The sequence below is a fragment of the Salmo trutta genome, chromosome 24, assembly GCF_901001165.1.
Source record: "Salmo trutta chromosome 24, fSalTru1.1, whole genome shotgun sequence".
In the NCBI taxonomy this organism is placed as follows: Eukaryota; Metazoa; Chordata; class Actinopteri; order Salmoniformes; family Salmonidae; genus Salmo; species Salmo trutta.
In genome coordinates, this window is record NC_042980.1 from 5,217,151 (window position 1) to 5,238,227 (window position 21,077).

Below are 21,077 nucleotides of genomic sequence, written 5' to 3' on the forward strand. Positions count from 1 at the left end.
TAATTGACATCATTTGAGTTAATTGGAGGTGTACCTGTGGATGTATTTCAAGACCTACCTCTTTGCTTGACATCATGTGAAAATGAAAATAAATCAGCCAAGACCTCAGAAAAAAAATGGTAGACCTCCACAAGTTTGGTTTATCCTTGGGAGCAATTTCCAAATGCCTGAAGGTACCACGTTCATCTGTACAAACAATAGTACGCAAGTATAAACACCGTGGGACCACGCAGCCGTCATACCGCTCAGGAAGGAGATGCGTTCTGTCTCCTAGAGATTAACGTACTTTGGTGTGAAAGGTGCAAATCAATCCCAGAACAACAGCGAAGGACCTTGTGGAGATGCTGGAAGAAACAGGTACAAAAGTATCTATATCCACAGTAAAACGAGTCCTATATCGACATAACCTGAAAGGCCGCTCAGCAAGGAAGAAGACACTGCTCCAAAACAGCCAAAAAAAAGCCAGACTACGGTTTGCGACTGCACATGGGGACAAAGATCATACTTTTTGGAGAAATATCCTCTGGTCTGATGAAACAAAAATAGAACTGTTTGGTCATAATGACCATTGTTATGTTTGGAGGAAAAAGGGGAGGCTTGCAAGCCGAAGAACAGCATCCCAACCGTGAAGCACGGGTGTGGCACAATCATGTTGTGGGGGTGCTTTGTTGCAGGAGGGGCTGGTGCACTTCACAAAAAAGATTGCATCATGAGGAAAGAAAATTATGTGGATATATTGAAGCAACATCTCAAGACATCAGTCAGGAAGTTAAATCTTGGTCGTAAATGGGTCTTCCAAATTAACAATGACACCAAGCATACTTCCAAAGTTGTGGCAAAATGGCTTAAGGACAACAAAGTCAAGGTATTGGAGTGGCCATCACAAAGCCCTGACCTCAATCCTATAGAGCATTTGTGGGCAGAACTGAAAAAGTGTGTGCGAGCAAGGAGGCCTACAAACCAGACTCAGTTTCACCAGGTCTGTCAGGAGGAATGGGCCAAAATTAACCCCATTTATTGTGGGAAGCTTGTGGAATGCTATCCGAAATGTTTGACCCATGTTAAGCAATTTAAAGGCAATGTTACCAAATACTAATTGAGTGTATGTAAACTTCTGACCCACTGGGAATGTGATGAAATAAATAAAAGCTGAAATAAATCATTCTCTCTACTGTTATTCTGACATTTCACATTCTTAAAATAAAGTGGTGATCCTAACCTTACCTAAAACAGAGCATTTTTACCAGGATTAAATGTGAAAACTGAGTTTAAATGTATTTGGCTAAGGTGTATGTAAACTTCCGACTTCAACTGTATATATTATCACTTGTGAATGATACCCAGCATATGAAACTGCCTTTTTTTTTGCCACATTTTCTCATCATAGTCACACACCTCATGTAGCCTAGCCCATGGGCCTAAATGTTTTGAAAAGGTTTGTATCACAACTAAAGTGGCCAGATAACTTCTTAAAATTAAGCGCATTAATCTGCTAGGGGTTTAGAGCCTAACTGCCATACATAATCAGCGCGTGAGTGTCAAGTTTGGGGAAGATAATTTTCACCATAAAAATGCACCTTTACAATAAAAGCATTACATTGCATCCCACAACTGTCCCAGACTATGTTTGGAATATTTATTTCTCGCACAGAATAGGTCGACTTTTGTACTATGGAGGATGGTAGATTGACATAGGCTAGTACTTTTGCTGTTTGTTAGGCCTACTCATCTTGTTAGCTGACGAAAAAGTAAATGTGGACAGTTCTTCCAATATCTTCAATATGCACCTCGATATTGGATAAGGACGCACGCAGTTGCGTCCCGGATGTGTCTGTCTTCACTTGTAGCCTGTGAGAAAGACCTGATCACATGATGGATTGCCATGTGAGCGAGAGGCGCTTAGGAGCTTGCAGCACTCAGGGAGATGGGCACAACACAGCACTCCAGGCCAAGGGCACAACGGCCACTGGCCGCAAAAGGCATGGATTTTTTTAGGTCTGCATTACGGCCACAAAGGGGATGCCGCAGTGAAATTCGAGGCATTATCAAGTGCTTGTCAAATTGTGAATGAGAAATTAATGAAATGTGTACAGCCTGCGCAAAAGACGAAGCAGAGCTCATGCCTTTCAAACAACCTTTTTCAAATCATCATTAGAGTCACATCATGCAGCCTTACAATTGTATTAAAAATTAAAACATATACATATATATATATATATATATATATATATATATATATATATATATATATATATATATATATATATATATATATATATGTATGTGTGTGTATAACTACAACTAAAGTTACTCTAAATTAAGCATATAGGAGTACCTATTTATTTTGTAACCGCTCAACACAATAGCCGCATGTGTATACTCCCTCAAATCGGTTGGAGAAAATATTTAGAGCTAGTGTCCCCAACAGCCATCAGGATCTAACATAAGGACAACTCAGAGTATGCTATTTTGTTCTTCTGAAATAGACTACATTTTCTTCATATCATGCTTCTTTAGACATGTCTAAAATAAATAATGGATTTATTGTGAAGGTGTAGGCTATAATACATGGATTTATTAGACTTTTTAAAATGTAGATGTTCTAAACGTCTGCATCAGTGGCTTGTGTGGAAGCCAGGAGATGCTAAATGTGTTTATGTTAATTCACGGTCAATTGCCGTGAGACCGACAGTTATTTGTTTGAGAATCACCAGCTGACGACATTTTGTGACCTCCACAACCCTAGACCTGATGAAAGACCTTTCTTACATCAGCCTCGGAGAGCAAGTTCACCCAATCCTCTGGGTTGTTGACGGCCCTCACACCCGCCACATTGTTGTTGAGGTCAAAGCGTGCATAAAATGCATTGAGGTCGACTTTTAGATAGGCATCGTTGGGTAGATCACATTTGGGTCTTCCTTTGTTGTCCGTAATGGACTGTAGCTCTTATATATGATTCCACCTTATTCCTATATTGTCCTTTTTTTCTCATTTGATGACTCATAGCGGGACTTCATGTACATATTCCTGTCCTTGGCCGTAGCCTCAGGGTTGTCTACGATAGCTCTGTGTGCGGTAGCCCTGTCCTTTAGTTTAGCACCAACCTCTGTGTTAATCCAGGGCTTTTGATTGGGGAAGCAGCAGACCCTCACCGTGGGATAGTACTCCAAAAACGGCTGTAAGGGGAGACGGATCTATAACAGTGCCATATATATCAGAGAAACATTTAAATATTAATTTTCCAGAAACCAGACAGTTTATGACAGTCCCAAAACATATGAAACAGTGTGGCTGGTTCCATTTTAAGTCGAACACAAATAGGATCAAAATCCAATAATATTTTTCCAGAGTTTGGCCCCAGACCAGTGGACATGGTGAACCACCTTGAATTGAATGAGGCTGTTTCTAGTGCTAAAAGAGGAACAATTGTCACGCCCTGGCCATAGAGAGGGTGTTATTCTCTATTTTGGTTAGGCCAGTGTGTGACTAGGGTTGGCATTCTATGTCCTTTTTTCTATGCTTTGTATTTCTTTGTTTTGGCCTGGAATGGCTCTCAATCAGGGACAGCTGTACATCGTTGTCGCTGATTGGGAGCCATACTTAGGCAGCCTGTTTTCCTTTGGGGTTTTGTGGGTAGTTGTTTTCTGTCTTGTGTGTTCACCTGGCAGAACTGTTGGCTTTCGTGTTCTTGTTTTATTTAAATTGTCATTAAAGTTAATATGAGCACTTACCACGCTGCATCTTGGTCCCCTCTGTCAGACGATCATTACAACAATGCACCCTGTGCAGCACAGATTCCCAGGTGTCATCCAAGTTCCTCCCCCAAATTATTTTCCCATCGAGTCTTTAAAGGCATCAAAGAAGGGTTATGTAAGTCATTAATGATTGCATATACATCTGACATTGCACTCTTAGGAAGTTTGTTTAGCTCAAAGATGCTCTCTATAGCTGTAATCACAGGCCTATTGGGAAATTCAGGTGTGTTAGCTCTAACAAAGTTCCTAGTCTGGAGATAGCAGCAGAAGATGTGGGATTGGGGAGGTTGATTTTTATCTGTAACTGAGCAAAAGAGGTAAATGTATCATCAAATAATAATTTGGCTAGTGAGGAGAGGCCCAGTGGATGCCAGATGCCCCATAATTTAAAGATGGTGGAAATATTAATTGGTTAATTGGTTAATTCGGCCTTGATTGAGAAAAGCCTCAAAGGCTGAAAGCTAAACGGAACTGATTCCAAATTTTAAGAGACTGCTTTACAATTGGGTTGACACCTTTTGCCTAGGGACACTAGGAGAGAGGAGCACAACACAGAGGAAAGTGCAGCAGGTTTACATGATTCAGACTCCATCTGGACCCAGAGTGGTCTTGGTCCAGTAGGATCAATCCATAGCCAGTACAAAAGGCTCTTGGATTTTCAGCCCAATAGTATGTCTGAAAATTTGTAAGAGCTAAACCTCCCAATGCCCTAGACTTCTATAAATGTTTTCTACCAATCCGTGGACCTTGCCATCCCAAATAAAATACATGAATGTTTGATGCAGCGAAAAAAAAGGTTTTGTAATAAAAATGGGTAAACATTTGGGCAATACATTCATTTTAGTAGTAGCAACTACTATTTAATGACATTAACCCTTCCAATAAGAGGTAGAGACTTCCAAAAAGTAAATTATTGTTTCAAACTGCCTGCTAGAGCAACAATGTTTTCCTTAAACAAATTTGAATATTTCCTTATCACTAACTCCCAAGTAGGTGAATTAATCCAGGACAATCCTAAACAGAAAGCTTGTAAAAGAGCACTTTAAAGCAGCCTGATTTACAGGAAAAGCTCACTCTTGCCTAGTTTCAGCTTGTACCCTGCGATTGCTCCAAACTGTTTAAGAATAGATAAGGCATGTGGTAATGAAGTATCACGGTTGGAGATTATCAAAAGGAGGTCATTAGCGTATAGCGAGACGTTCTGCTCAAGGCCGTCCTGAGTATACCTTGAACAGCCTCATTAGAGCGCAGTGCGACGGCGAGGGGCTCGATTGCCAAAGCAAACAACAAGGGGGAGAGTAGACAACCCTGTCTGGATCCACGGTGCAAGGGAAAATAGTCAGAGGACAAGTTATTAGTCCGTACCGAAGCCATGGGAGAGAAATAAAAATGTTTTATCCATGCAATGAATTTATAAAGGGTGGCAATCTATAAAGGGCGGCTGTTAGGTAGTCCCACTCCAATACGATCTAAAGCCTCATTGAGCGAGACCACCACCTCCGGGACCCCCGACGCTGGGGAGTACAGTATATTCATAAGGCATCTAATCTTGAAAAATGAATGACTATTTCTCAGGAAGCCAGTCTGGTCAGAGTGTATTACTTGGTGGTGCGAGCCTTCCATACGGATGGCTAAGAGCTTGGCTAGGATTTTTTAATCACAGTTTAAAAGCGAGATTGGGTGATAAGATCCACATTCCAGGGGATCCTTGTTTTTCTTTAATAGCAATGAAATTGAAGCTTGATAAAGACTAGGCAGTAGCTTTGATGTATTAAGGCGCAATGTAAATATTTGAGACAGGAATGGGCAAAGCAGACCGGAAAACGTTCTGTAAAATCTGTTTGGGAAACCGTCCGGACCTGGCGATTTACCACTTTTCATTGCAAACACTGTAGTTGTAATCTCCTTAGGTGTAAATTCTTCTTCTTAACCATCATGGGATTCTGTATCAATTGAAGCCATATTCAGACCATCGAAGAACGAATCAGTCAGCAAAGGATCTTGAGGTTTGGAGGTGTATAGCTCAGAGTAAAATAGTTTACAAGCATTTCGCTACACCCGCAGTAACATCTGCTAAATATGTGTATGTGACCAATACAATTTGATTTGAAATGATCTCTTTATATAGAACTGTGGTAGCACCAGACAGGGTACTTATTTGTGGGATTAAACGTGAGGCCTCAGATTTACGGATCTGATGTGCAAGGAGTTTACTGGGCTTGTCGCCTTGCTCATACACTCTGTATCAAGCTCGTAAGAATAATTGTTCAGTTTCTCTGGTAGAGATCTCGTCAAATTCAGATTGGAGTAGCTGGCGTTCTTTATATAGATCAGAGGAGGGATCTGTAGCATACTTCTCATTCAATGTAGCAATGGCTTCGCTCAGGCCTCAAAGCCACTGAGCGCAAGCTTTGTTTTTGTTGGCTGTATAATAAATCATTTGGCCACGTAGGTATGCTTTGAGGGACTCCCATATGGAAGTGCAGGACATAGCTGGGGTTGAATTAATTTCTAAAAATGAAATTGACACACTACTTCTCTGAGAGTAAAATGGAGTTAAGACGCCATTGATAACACATATGTTGCTGGGGAAACTAGCTCAAGCACTAATGGTGAATGGTCAGAAATAGCAATACTCTCATAAGTACCTCTGAAGGTTAGGCAGAGGTTTTTTGTCCAAAAATAAGTAATCAATGCGGGAGTATGTTTGATGAAAATTAGAAAAAAAGAATACTGTCTATCTGTAGGGTGGAGGAAATGCCAGGCCTCACACATAGCATATTTCTGAAGAAAATATTGAACAAGTAGGGCACATTTAGAAGTGCCTGTAGTGAGGACTTGTCAAGAACTGCCGATATTGTACAGTTGAAATCACCCCCTAAAATCAACGAATGGGAATCTAAATTGGGTATAGCAGATAAAAAGGTAGAAATGGAACTTGAATCATCGCAATTGGGAGCATAAACACTAGTCAAAACAAGAGGGATAGAAAACAGTTTAACCGTTGCTATGACGTCCCTTAGGATCAGGAATAACCTCAGAAGCTATAAAAGGAGTAGATTTATCAACCAAAATGGCAGCACCTCTTGATTTACTATGAAAGAGTTGATCAACTCACCAGTCCTCAAGTGAGTCATATGTAGAAATGCTAAATTTGCATTCAAACCCTTTAAATGTGTCAGCGCCCTCTTAAATTTCACAGGGTTGTTAGTTCCTTTGATGTTCCATGAAATGTACTTCATGGTATTATTTTGGCCACCCTGAGCATTCCCGTTGTACAACCCTGTCATTGGAGCATAGAGTGGAAAAGCAATGAATCCCCAAAAGCACCAGGATAACTTGTCTCAGAGTGATAATGTACTGTGTAAGATAAACTCAGCAAAAAAATAAATGTTCTCTCACTGTCAACTGCGTTTATTTTCAGCAAACTTAACGTGTAAATAACATAAGATTCAACAGCTGAGACATAAACTGAACAAGTTCCATAGACATGTGACTTACAGAAATGGAACAATGTGCCCCTGAACAAAGGGGGGGTTAAAATCAAAAGTAACAGTCAGTATCTGGTGTGGCCACCAGCTGCATTAAGTACTGCAGTGCATCTCCTCCTCATGGACTGCACCAGATTTGCCAGTTCTTGCTGTGAGATCTTACCCCACACTTCCACCAAGGCACCTGCAAGTTCCCAGACTTTTCTGGGGGGAATGGCCCTAGCCCTCACCCTCCGATCTAACAGGTCCCAGACATGCTCAATGGGATGTCTTCCCTGTAACGCACAGCGTTGAGATTGCCTGCAGTGACTACAAGCTCAGTCCGATGATGCTGTGACACACCGCCCCAGACCATGACGGACCCTCCACCACCAAATCGATCCCGCTCCAGAGTACAGGCCTCGGTGTAATGCTCATTCCTTCGACGATAAACGTGAATCCGACCATCACCACTGGTGAGACAAAACCGCAACTCATCAGTGAAGAGCACTTTTTTGCCAGTCCTGTCTGGTCCAGCGACGGTGGGTTTGTACCCAGAGGCGACATTGTTGCCGGTGATGTCTGGTGAGGACTTGCCTTACAACAGGCCTTCAAGCCCTCAGTCCAGCCTCTCTCAGCCTATTGCGGACAGTCTGTACACTGATGGAGGGATTGTGCGTTCCTGGTGTAACTCGGGCAGTTGTTGTTGCCATCCTGTACCGGTCCCGCAGGTGTGATGTTCGGATGTACCGATCGTGTGCAGGTGTTGTTACACATAGTCTGCCACTGTGAGGATGATCAGCTGTCCGTCCTGTCTCCCTGTAGTGCTGTCCTAGACGTCTCACAGTATGGACATTTCAATTTATTGCCCTGGCCACATCTGCAGTCCTCATGCCTTCTTGGAGCATGCCTAAGGCACGTTCACGCAGATGAGCAGGGACCCTGGGCATCTTTCTTTTGGTGTTTTTCAGAGTCAGTAGAAATGCCTCTTTGTTGTCATAACTGTGACCTTATTTGCCTACCGTCTGTAAGCTGTTAGTGTCTTAAGGACCGTTCCACAGGTGCATGTTCATTAATTGTTTATGGTTCATTGAACAAGCATGGGGAACAGTGTTTAAACCCTTTACAATGAAGATCTGAGAAGTTATTTGTATTTTTAGGAATTATCTTTGAAAGATAGGGTCTTGAAAAAGGGACGTTTCTTTTTTTGCTGAGTTTCTTGGAAAAAGTATGAAAAAAGGAACGTTAGAGTGTCATTAGAACTGAACAATTCAACCTCCTTCCTCCCCCCACCCCAGACAATACAGTGAGGGAAAAAGTATTTGATCCCCTGCTGATTTTGTACGTTTGCCCACTGACAAAGAAATGATCAGTCTATAATTTTAATGGTAGGTTTATTTGAACAGTGAGAGACAGAATAACAACAAAAAAATCCAGAAAACGCATGTATAAAATTATTTGCATTTTAATGAGGGAAATAAGTATTTGACCCCTCTGCAAAACATGACTTAGTACTTGGTGGCAAAACCCTTGTTGGCGATCAGAGGTGAGACGTTTCTTGTAGTTGGCCACCAGGTTTGCACACATCTCAGGAGGGATTTTGTCCCACTCCTCTTTGCAGATCTTCTCCAAGTCATTAGGGTTTCGAGGCTGACGTTTGGCAACTTGAACCTTCAGCTCCCTCCACAGATTTTCTATGGGATTAAGGTCTGGAGACTGGCTAGGCCACTCCAGGACCTTAATGTGCTTCTTCTTGAGCCACTCCTTTGTTGCCTTGGCCGTGTGTTTTGGGTCATTGTCATGCTGGAATACCCATCCACAACCCATTTTCAATGCCCTGGCTGAGGGAAGGAGGTTCTCACCCAAGATTTGACGGTACATGGCCCCGTCCATTGTCCCTTTGATGCGGTGAAGTTGTCCTGTCCCCTTAGCAGAAAAACACCCCCAAAGCATAATGTTTCCAACTCCATGTTTGACGGTGGGGATTGTGTTCCTGGGGTCATAGGCAGCATTTCTCCTCACACGGCGAGTTGAGTTGATGCCAAAGAGCTCCATTTTGGTCTCATCTGACCACAACACTTTCACCCAGTTGTCCTCTGAATCATTCAGATGTTCATTGGGAAACTTCAGACGGCATGTATATGTGCTTTCTTGAGCAGGGGGACCTTGCGGGCGCTGCAGGATTTCAGTTCTTCACGGCGTAGCGTGCTACCAATTGTTTTCTTGGTGACCATGGTCCCAGCTGCCTTGAGATCATTGAAAGGTCCTCCCGTGTAGTTCTGGGCTGATTCCTCACCGTTCTCATGATCATTGCAACTCCACGAGGTGAGATCTTGCATGGATCCCCAGGCCGAGGGAGATTGACAGTTCTTTTGTGTTTCTTCCATTTGAGAATAATCGCACCAACTGTTGTCACCTTCTCACCAAGCTGCTTGGCGATGGTCTTGTAGCCCATTCCAGCCTTTGTAGACCTACAATCTTGTCCTTGACATCCTTGGAGAGCTCTTTGGTCTTGGCCATGGTGGAGAGTTTGGAATCTGATTGATTGATTGCTTCTGTGGACAGGTGTCTTTTATACAAGTAAAAAACTGAGATTAGGAGCACTCCCTTTAAGAGTGTGCTCCTAATCTCAGCTCGTTACCTAGATAAAAGACACCTGGGAGCAAGAAATCTTTCTGATTGAGTGGGGGTCAAATACTTATTTCCCTCATTAAAATGCAAATCAATTTAACATTTTTCACATGCGTTTTTCTGGATATTTTTGTTGTTATTCTGTCTCTCACTGTTCAAATAAACCTACCATTACAATTATAGACTGATCATTTCTTTGTCAATGGGCAAACGTACAAAATCAGCAGGGGATCAAATACTTTTTTCCCTCATTGTACCTGCCCAAATGAGATATAAGCCTAAATAGAACTGTTTTTAAATGTTTTCTTCACACAGTATATCTGTGAGATTGTGGTGTTAAACCCAAACCCACAGTCCCGCCCTTTAAACTAGTGTTCTGTGTTAGTGAATCAAGCAGCAAATATAAGAGAGGAAAAAATAAAAAGTGAATCCCATGTGCAAATAAAATTAGGAAAGCACCACATGTATAAAATTATATTCCCAGTCTTATAACAGGTATTGAGAGAGAAAATGTATCAAGACGCTCAGCCAAAACCTCTCATTTGAAGTAAGTAAATCTTACTGAAACGACCCAAAAAAAGTTTGGCAATGTGCAGTCAAGACCACAAAACTATGTCTGTGCAATGTTGAAAATTTGCTGGAATTATATTACGTTAAAAACATTCAACATTGAAGTGAAGACTCCCCAAAAACTCGGAACATTTCATGTTTACTGGGTCGAGACAAATGGATGTGGTAAACAAATATCCAAAAATATTTTTGGGTCATTGAGACAATATGTAAACAAACTCAATAGGTCAATGAGATAGCATTGAAACAAAGGAATTACATAAACCATTAATAAAAGGAAATAAAAATTACTGAATGCTTTAAAGGCAAGCACGCTGGATGACCAAAACATTCGATCACATCAAATAAGCTTGATTGGGTTCGCCAACTCCCAAACTATACAGGAATAGTACAGTTATAACTAAAGATAGTTATACCACAGGTGGGCTACTTACTTACTATCCACAGTTAGCAAGCAAGAGTTGCTGATCTATGAGCAAGTTCAAGACTTCTTGATGTGGCGTTGAATGTGAGCCATACCCCCCTCTGGATAATCAATGGTGTAATCTTTTCCATCATGAGAAAGTCATACACTGGCCGGGAATCGCAGTCCGTACTTCACACCTGGATGCTACCGTAGTAGTCGTTTGGTCTGCCTGAAAGATGCGCGCTGCCTGGACACAGTGGGGGAGATGTCCTGGTAGCTCTGTACTTGAAAGCTCAGAGTGGTATTGCGGGCTCGTGGGAGAATCTCCATCTTCTTTCTCATGGAAGAAGTGCACTCGAAGAATGAGGTCACGGGGCCTCTCACCGTCCTGGGGCTTTGGGCGCAGTGACCGGTGGGCACAATCAATCAAGGGCTTCTCATCCATGGCCGAGAACATCCTTCAGCAGCCCGGAGATGAAATCCGCGAGGCATTTCCGCTGACTCTGGGATCGATACCAGTCTCAGGCTATTGCGGCAAGAAAATCCCTCTAAACTCACACAGCTCTCCTGTATCTTTTTCACATCCGCAGTCAGGCGTTTTACGTCAGCCTTCAGGGAGGTAGTCAGGTCGGATACACTGGTAGCGGAGGTCTCCAGTGGTGCAATCGTCATCGTGTGTAACTCTGTTGTTGTTTTGAGTGATGTGATGCCTGGCCCTGTCTCATTTCGCAGGATAGTTAAATCTGCTTTTAAAGTATCAGAAACCTCTTGTATTCGGGCCTTAATCGTGGCAACTACCTCTGTTTTCATTTTCAACTATCTCAAAGCGTAGTAGCTTGATGGCCTCGAATGTTCATTTCAGCGCCACCAGGTAAAGCTGCACCCCTAGGTAAAATGCTATTCTCCGTCCCGCAGACTCGGGAGGGGGTCGGTGATAAAAATGGGTCTCGTAGGCCGGGTTTTCTCAAAGTCATGATTTTGGCCTTCTGTTTCTTCGACATGCTGACAGTTGAAAGCGAAGTAGTCTTGGGTATTACGGAAAGGGATCACCAAACTAATATTTGAAAATAAATACGGTTTTGCTGCGAAATTCAAATAATGACCGGTTTTCCCTTCGTCTTAATCTCACCAGGATCCACACCCCCCCCCCCCACCCCCCCCCCCCGCCTCTGTAATGCTGCCATTTCCTCTTTGGTAGCCCGAAAATTGGGTAGCCCGAAAATTGGGTAGCCCAACCAAATCTCGCTTAGGGCCCCCGAAAGGCTAGAGCTGGCCCTAACATACATTTTAGCATTCAACACTATTGTTCCTTCCAAGCTCAACCCCAAGCTCGGAGCCAAGGGTCTAGACACCATCCTCTGCAACTGGATCCTGGACTTCCTGATGGGATGTAGCAGGCTGTGAGGCTTGACAACAACACCTTCTCCACACTGACTCTTAACACAGGGGCCCCCCAGGGGTGTGTCCTCAGCTCTCTGCTGTACTCCCTGTTCCCCACGACTGCGTGGCTTTGCACGACACCAACTCCATCATCAAGTTTGCTGACGACACCACAGTTGTAGGCCTGATAACCAACAACGATGAGTCAGCCTATAGGGAGGGGGTAAGTGAACTGGCATTGTGGTGCCAGGACAACAACCTCTCCCTCAACGTCAGTTAAACAAAGGATTTGACTATTGACTCCAGGAGGGAACATTACCCGATCCACACCAACAGGACTGCAGTAAACAGAGTCAGCAGTTTTAAGTTCCTCGGCATCCATGTCACAGAGGACTTGACATGGACCAACAACACCACCACACTTGTCAAGAAGGCGCATCAACGTATCTACTTCCTAAGGCAGCAAAGGAAATTCGGCATGTCACCCCCAGTCCTCGTCAAATACTACCGCTACACCGTCGAGAGTGTCCTGACCGGTTGCATCATTTTCTGGTAAGAAAATTACTCTATCCACGACAGCAAGGCCCTCCCGTAGGTGGTGAATACGGCTCAGTACATCACTGGGATCATGAAAATCTACTCAAAACAGTGCCTTAAGAAAGCCCTTAGCATCATCAAGGACCCCATACACCCAAGCTACGAGCTGTTCACTCCCTTACCGTCGGGCAGGCGATATCAGAGCATGAGGTCTGATACCAACAGGCTCAGAGACAGTTTCTATCTATAAGCCATCAGACTGCTGAACACTTGAACTGAACTGACAACCTGCACTGACTCTCCGCTCCTTAGCACACATGCACACACCCACACAGACATGCACTCACAGGGCCTCCCGAGTGGTGCAGTGCTAGCTGTGCACAGTTGGCGCACAATTGGCCCAGGGTCGTCCGGGTAAAGGGGAGGGTTTGGCCGGCAGGGATGTCCTTGTCCCATCACGCACTAGTAACTCTTGTGGTGGGCCAGGTGCAGTGCACGCTAACACGGTCGCCAGGTCCACGGTGTTTTCTGCAACACATTGGTGCGGCTGGCTTCCGGGTTAAGTGGGCATTGTGTCAAGAAGCAGTGCGGCATGGTTGGGTTGTGTTTCGGAGGAAGCATGGCTCTCGACCTTCACCTCTTCCGAGTCCGTACGGGAGTTGCAGCGACGAGACAAGACTGTAACTACCAATTGGATAACACCAAATTAGGGAGAAAAAGGGGTAATGAAAAAAAAGACATGCACTCATACACCCACACACAAATACATTCATGCTTCAAACACATTACAACTGCTGCTGCCAGACTCTTATTGTTATTGCTAAATACTGCACAATTTAAACACTTGGAATATAAATTGTAGCTTCCTGTATTATAATCATGCTTAAATGTTTATTTTATTCTACTGAGCCATTTACTTTACCTTCATATTCTTATATTTATTTTTGCTGTTGCATTGTCGTGAAGGAACCTTCAAGTGAGCATTTCGTTGGACGGTGTATACCATGTGTACATACAACTAATAAAACTTGAAACTTCACTAGATTGTGAAATATCAAAATGGGGGATACTCACCAAATACAATGGTGTACTACTACTGGTGCTACTGGCAACTTTGGTCCTGGAATGTCAAAACAATTCTGGTTGTCTTTTCTACCTTGTAGTTTCACTCATTTGGTGTCCCAGGTCGGAATCAGTTCCTGATCATCAGTCCCTGATCAGTCATGTTTTTTTGTGTGTGCTTTTTTCGGGGGGAAACAATCCTAAAGGGATACAGTGAGATTATGTGTTCTGTTTTTCTACTTACGCAGAGTCAGATGAACTCGTGGATATCATTGTTATGTTTCTGCATGCAGTATGAAGGAAGTTATAGAGGTGGTTATTTTTTTTCTAAGTTATAGCTTTAACCATGTTTGAGGCTAAATAGTTTGTTTACATTTACTTTGTTTACAAACATTGGAGTAAAACAAGCTTATATTTTGGGCTTTGATGGGGTATGACTGTTGAACTAAGCTCATGAGGCATTTTCTAAGTTATATTCTTCAAGAATCAATGGGTACATACATCCAAAAATGGATGTAGCAACTGCTGATTGCCTCTTTAAGTCAGAGTCCCCAATAATACCTTCACAGAATAAGGGGTATAATACACTGATAAACATTTGTCTCTTGGTATACCCCAATGTCTCTACCCTGTGTGCCTCTGTTAGGAGCTGAACCCTGACACCACCCATCCAGACTTCCGTCTGTGGCTGACCAGCTACCCCTCGCCCACCTTCCCTGTGGCAGTGCTTCAGAACGGGGTGAAGATGACCAATGAGGCACCAAAAGGCCTCCGCGCCAACATCGCCCGCTCCTTCCTCATGGACCCCATCTCCGACCCCGAGTTCTTCTCCAGCAGCAGCAAGCCGGTGTGTGTGTCTGCCTGTGGATGTGTCTGTCTGCATATGTGTATATATATATATCTACAGTACATATTTGTATGTCAGATTGTCCCTCTAAATCTATAATGATATAGAAATATTTTTCATTAACCGCCCGAGATGTTTCAATCAATAATGGTACCGCAGCTGTTATAAATGTGGGTAGATCCATTGTAAGGAATACATAATGGTCGTAACGTTTGTGTGTCTCAGGTGTTTGTACATCTTTTACACTCTTTGTAAGATGGTGGACTAAATGTGTGTGTGTGTGTGTGTGTGTGTGTGTGTGTGTTTGTTTGTGTGTCTATCACAGGGTGTGTTTAAGAGGCTGCTGTATGGCCTGTGCTTCTTCCACGCGTTGATCCAGGAGAGGAAGAAGTTTGGTCCCATGGGCTGGAACATTCCGTATGAGTTCAATGAGACCGACCTGAGGATCTCTGTCCAGCAGCTCCATATGTTCCTGGAGCAGTATGAGGTACATACTATACACTACATACACCACACAAACACACACACACACTTCCAGAGTTTCATGACTCCAAATAAAAATGCACACACATGCACATGTGTGCTATGCACACACACATACTTTTGTGTTATTGGCCCTAATTTATTATTTATACTAATTGAATTTAGCAATATGTTTAACAACTGTCCTCTATTGTGAAAGTGCAAAAATGTATCAAGCTGACCCCCTGGCATGTGTTTTTATGACTTTTTTAAATATTGGTTAGTTCCCTGTTGTAGTTCTGGACGTCCATTTTGAAAACATATTGACCCCGGCTACAGGTCACTGCTAAAACAATGGATACAAAGTATATTGGAAGCAGGTGCTTCCACACAGGTGTGGTTCCTGAGTTAATTAAGCAATTAACATCCCATCATGCTTGAGGTCATTGTTTAAAAATGCCTGGCAGGCCATTATTTTAGCTACCATGGCTATGTCCCCATAGGATGGCAGTGATCATTGAATGGTTTGATGAGCATGAAAATGACGTAAACCATATGCCATGGCCGTCTCAGTCACCAGATCTCAACCCATTTGAAGATTTGGGGGAGATTCTGATAAAATGCACAATATTTGTGGAAAAAGTCAGTGTCAACAACATTAAATAATCAGTGTCAACCTAATATGTGGGTTGTGATTCTTGTCTCGCTGTCTCTCATATACATTATTGGCTGCTTCCCAAATGGCACCCCAGTGTTCTAGTACTCGTGTCCATTCAGACTCGAGTCCCAGTTTTCATGATTTGTGACTCGACTTAGACTTGAGCATTGGTGACTTGGACTCATACTCGCCTTCTCGACCATTGGTGACACGGACTTGGACTCGGATTCTTGGACTCGCACACACAGCCTACATCAGCTGGTGAGCTGCGGCGCAACAAGCGATGAGTGTGGGCAGACATGCAGGCAGGCTGCGCTCCGGCTCCGCCTTTGATCATACATGTCGTGAAGGCGCCACTTTTGTTTCCCATAGCTAACCAGTCACCAGCCTTTAGTTTAGCTACCCTTTTCCTGGTTAAGAAACACAAGCTGCTTCACTAAATTAAAAACAATAGCATTGAGTTTACTAGTAAAACAACAGTATAGCTATGTTTGTCTCTCTTCCCCTTGAGTATAGAAAAGTAGGCTGTCTTTAAATACGTTGTCTTGCTCAACCCTCCCACTTTCCTAATTGCATTCCATAGCCAGGTTCTGACACGTCTCCTTCTTTTCTACGAAGAAACAGCTTGTTTCTAGCCCTAACCATTCAAAGGTATGACCCGTATTACCTGTGCTACATTTTGTTCTTTGTATCGTGCATTGGCCGTCTGCATTTTACATTCATAAACCATATTGACTAAATAATTCCTCTTGCCACTACACTAAATCTGACTGGGTAAATAACTACATTTTGAGTTAATATGGACCCTGTGACTCAGACTCGAGCATTGGGACTCGGACTTCAGCAATAGGGAATTGTGACTCGACCATTGGGGACTCAGATGTTGACTCGGACTGGAGCACAGGAGGACTTGGGACTCGACACGGACTCGAGGTTTAGTGACTCGACTACGTCACTACTATTCCCTATACAGTGTCTTTGTAAATGATTCAGACCCCTTGACTTTTTCCACATTTTGTTACGTTACAGCCTTATTGTAAAATGTATAAAAATATATAATTGCAATCTACACGCAATACCCGATAATGACAAAGTGAAAATAGGTTTATAGCTTATATAATACCTTATTTAATTAAGTATTCAGACCCTTTGCTACGAGACTTGAAATTGAGCTCAGGTGCATCCTGTTTCCATTGATCATCCTTGAGGTGTTTCTACAACTTGATTGGCGTCCACCTGTGGTAAATTCAATTGATTGGACATGACACACGCCTGTCTATATAAGGTCCCACAGTTGACAGTGCATGTCAGAGCAAAAACCAAGCCATGAGGTCGACGGAATTGTCCGTAGAAGAAGAGTGGTGCCGGAGATGGCTGCCGTTTTACGGACTCCTAACCAATTCTGCTATTGTGTGAGTTTTTTCACCTTATTTGTAACTTATTTTGTACATAATGTTTCTGCCACCATTTCTTATGACCAAAAAGAGCTTCTGGCTATCAGAACAGTGATTGCTCACCTCGTACTGAACAAAGATTTTTTTATTTAATGAGTCAGACGCAAAGGATTTACTTCAGACAAGGCTCAAATCCCTGCCATTCGCATGAAGAAGAGACGGAAATATAGCGGTTGTAGGTCAGAGTGCCTTGTAAGAATCCGACAGCGAGTGGGTGACCGCTTCTACCATCAGTCCTATTAGCCAACGTGCAATCATTGGATAATTAACTGGATGAGCTCCGGTCAAGACTATCCTACCAACGAGACATTATAAACTGCAATATCTTATGTTTCACGAGTCGTGCCTGACGGCGACATGGATAACATACAGCTGGCTGGGTTTTCCATGCATCAGCAAGAGGGAACAGCTGCCTCCGGATAATACAAGGGGTCATGGTCTGTGTATATTTGTCAGTAACAGCTGGTGCACAAAATCTAATATTAATGAAGTCTCAAGGTTTTGCTCGCCTGAGTGACTCATGATAAGCTGTAGACCACACTATCTACCAAGAGATTTTACATCTATATTTTTCAGAGCTGTCTATTTACCACCACAAACCGATGCTGGCACTAAGACCGCACTCAACGAGCTGTATAAGGCCATAAGCAAACATGAAAATGCTCATCCAGAGGCGGCGCTTCTAGTAGCCGGGGACTTTAATGCAGGGAAACTTAAATCAGTTTGACCTTATTTTTACCAGCATGGTAAATGTGCAACCAGAGCGAAAAAAAACTCTAGACAACCTTTACTCCACACACAGAGAGGCATACAAAGCTCTCCCTCGCCCTCCATTTGGGAAATCTGACCATATCTCTATCCTCCTGATTCCTGCTTACAAGCAAAAACTAAAGCAGGAAATACCAGTGACTCACTCAATACGGAAGTGATCAGATGATGCAGATTTTAAGCTACCGGACTGTAGTAGCCGATGTGAGTAAGACCTTTTAAACAGGTCAACATTCACAAGGCCAAAAGGCCAGACGGATTACCAGGACGTGTACTCCGAGCATACGCTGAGCAACTGGCAAGTGTCTTCACTGACATTTTCAACCTGTCCCTGACTGAGTCTGTAATAACAACATGTTTCAAACAGACCACCATAGTCCCTGTGCCCAAGAACACCAAGGTAACCTGCCTAAATGACTACCGACCCGTAGCACTCACGTCCGTAGCTATGAAGTGCTTTGAAAGGCTGGTCATGGCTCACATCAACACCATTATCCCAGAAACCCTAGACCCACTCCATTTTGCATACCGCCCCAACAGATCCACAGATGACGCAATCTCTATTGCACTCCACACTGCCCTTTCCCACCTGGACAAAAATAACATCTACTTGAGAATGCTATTCATTAACTACAGCTTAGGGTTCAACACCATAGTGCTCTCAAAGCTCATCACTAAGCGAAGGACCCTGGGACTAAACACCTCCCTCTGCAACTGGATCCTTGACTTCCTGATGGGCCGCCCCCAGGTGGTAAGAGTAACAACACATCTGCCACGCTGATCCTCAACATGGGGGCCCCTCAGGGGTGCATGCTCAGTCCCCTCCTGTACTCCCTGTTCACCCATGACTGCATGGCAAAACATGACTCCAACACAATCATTAAGTTTGCCGACAACACAACAGTGGTGGGCCTGATCACCGACAACAATGAGACAGCCTATAGGGAGGAGGCCAGAGACCAGACAGTGTGGTGCAACCTCTCCCTCAACGTGATCAAGACAAAGGAAATGATCGTGGACTACAGGAAAAGGAGGGCCGAGCATGTCCCCATTCTCATCGACTGGGCAGAAGGTTGGGAGCTTCAAGTTCCTTGTTGTCCACATCACCAACAAACGGTCCAAACACACCAAGACAGTCGTGAAGAGGGAGCGACAATGCCTATTCCCGCTCAGGAGACTGAAATGATTCGGCGTGGGTCCTCAGATCCTCAAAAAGTTGTAGAACTGCACCATCGAGAGCATCCTGACTAGTTGCATCACCGCCTGGTATGGCACCTGCTTGGCCTCCGACCGCAAGGCACTACAGAGGGTAGTGCATACAGCCCAGTACATCACCGGGGCCAAGCTTCCTGCCATCCAGGACCTCTATACCAGGCGGTGTCAGAAGAAGGCCCAAGAAATTGTCAAAGACTCCAGCCACCCTAGTCATAGACTGTTCTCTCTGTTACCACACGGCAAGCGGTACCGGATCTCCAAGTCTAGGTCCAAAAGGCTTCTTAACAGCTTCTACCCCCAAGCCATAAGACTCCTGAACAGCTAGCCAAATGGCTACCCGGACTATTTGCGTTTTTACGCTGCTGCTATTCTCTGTTTATTATCTATGCATAGTCACTTTACCTCTACCAATGTACATATTACCTCAATTACCTTGACTAACCTGTTCCCCCACACATTGACTCTGTACCGATACCCCCTGTATATAGCCTTGTTACTTTTATTGTTTCTTTTAAATTATTTGTTATTTTTCTATTTTCTTATTTTTATTCATTCATTGTTTACTTCAGTTTATTTAGTAAATACTTTCTTAACACTTTGTTCGTTAAGGGCTTGTAAGTAAGCATTTCACTGTAAGGGTACACCTATTGTATTCGTTGCATGTGACAAATCAAATTTGATTTTATTCAAAAAAATATATTTAGAGCTCCAAAACAGAGTTGTGTTGTGGCAGGCACACAGCCAAGACAACGCAGGAGTGGCTTTGGGAAAAGTCTCTGAATATCCTTGAGTGGCCCAGCCAGAGCGCGGACTTGAACCCTATCTAACATCTCTGGAGAGACCTGTAAGTGGCTGTGCAGTGACGCTCCCTATCCAACCTGACAGAGCTTGAGAGGATCTGCAGAGAATAATGGGAGAAAATCCCCAAATACAGGTGTGCCAAACTTGTAGCGTCATACCCAAGGAGACTCTAAGCTGTAATCGCTGCCAAAGGTGCTTCAACAAAGTACTGAGGAAAGGGTCTGAATACTTATGTAAATGTGATATTTCCTTTTTTGGGGGGCTAAATAAAAACTATTTTTGCTTTTCATTATGGGGTATTTTGTGTAGATTGATGAGGGGGGGGGGAAAATGTTTTAATCAATTTTAGAGTAAGGCTCGTTCTCTCACTCGTTCCAAAATGATCTATATCTACAGTAAGTGTACATGTGGGTACCAACTGACATTTACAAGTGCTTTTGCTGCACTCAAGTCTCTTTCATCAGCCCGATTCAAAACCCCCTTGACATTTAAAAACCACAGAAAGTACGCCGTTGCCCTTCTCAACCCCCTTCCTACAAAACAAGTTGTGAAGAAACTGATCAAGAGGCATCTTTGAATATGCTGACATTTTCCCTCATAACCAAAGAGCCACCTGCAACATTTGCAGGGGAAATTTTCATCCACAATGCCATGGACAGTGGTTTCCCCCTGTCTACCTTTACATTTCTCCGAAACGGTAAAGTTCTATTCGACCTCTACTGTCACTTGTGCAACTATATCACTTATTAAAAAATTGCTGTTTTGTCACCAGCTGAAAGGAGACGTTGTCATTGAGGGACTGAATTTGAATAATTCAACTACACATCTATTTGCATTCTTGAAGGGCAGTGCTTCTTTAAATACCTTCAAACACACTGCATTGAGTTGACACTGACCCATATCTAAATGTGAATGCATGTTAGCATCCGAAATGGCACCCTATTCCATATATAGAGCTCAGCTTTTGTCCCTTTGTGGGCACTGGTCAAAAGTAGTGCATATTCCAAAGGGAATATGGTTACATTTCAGACAGCTCATGACTCCCTCTGCCCACCCTACAC

At 43.3% G+C, this 21,077-nt stretch overlaps 1 protein-coding gene across 2 annotated transcripts in view; it reads left to right on the forward strand.

Annotated features, from left to right (window-relative positions):
• The window catches only part of dnah7 (dynein, axonemal, heavy chain 7), a 247,939-nt gene that overhangs the window by 188,519 nt on the left and 38,343 nt on the right, over nt 1-21,077 (forward strand). For both annotated transcript variants that reach the window (XM_029710817.1, XM_029710818.1), the window contains exons 59-60: nt 14,458-14,658; nt 14,984-15,145. In XM_029710817.1, coding sequence (XP_029566677.1) covers nt 14,458-14,658; nt 14,984-15,145 — 363 coding nt within the window. The remainder of the gene's footprint in view (nt 1-14,457; nt 14,659-14,983; nt 15,146-21,077) is intronic.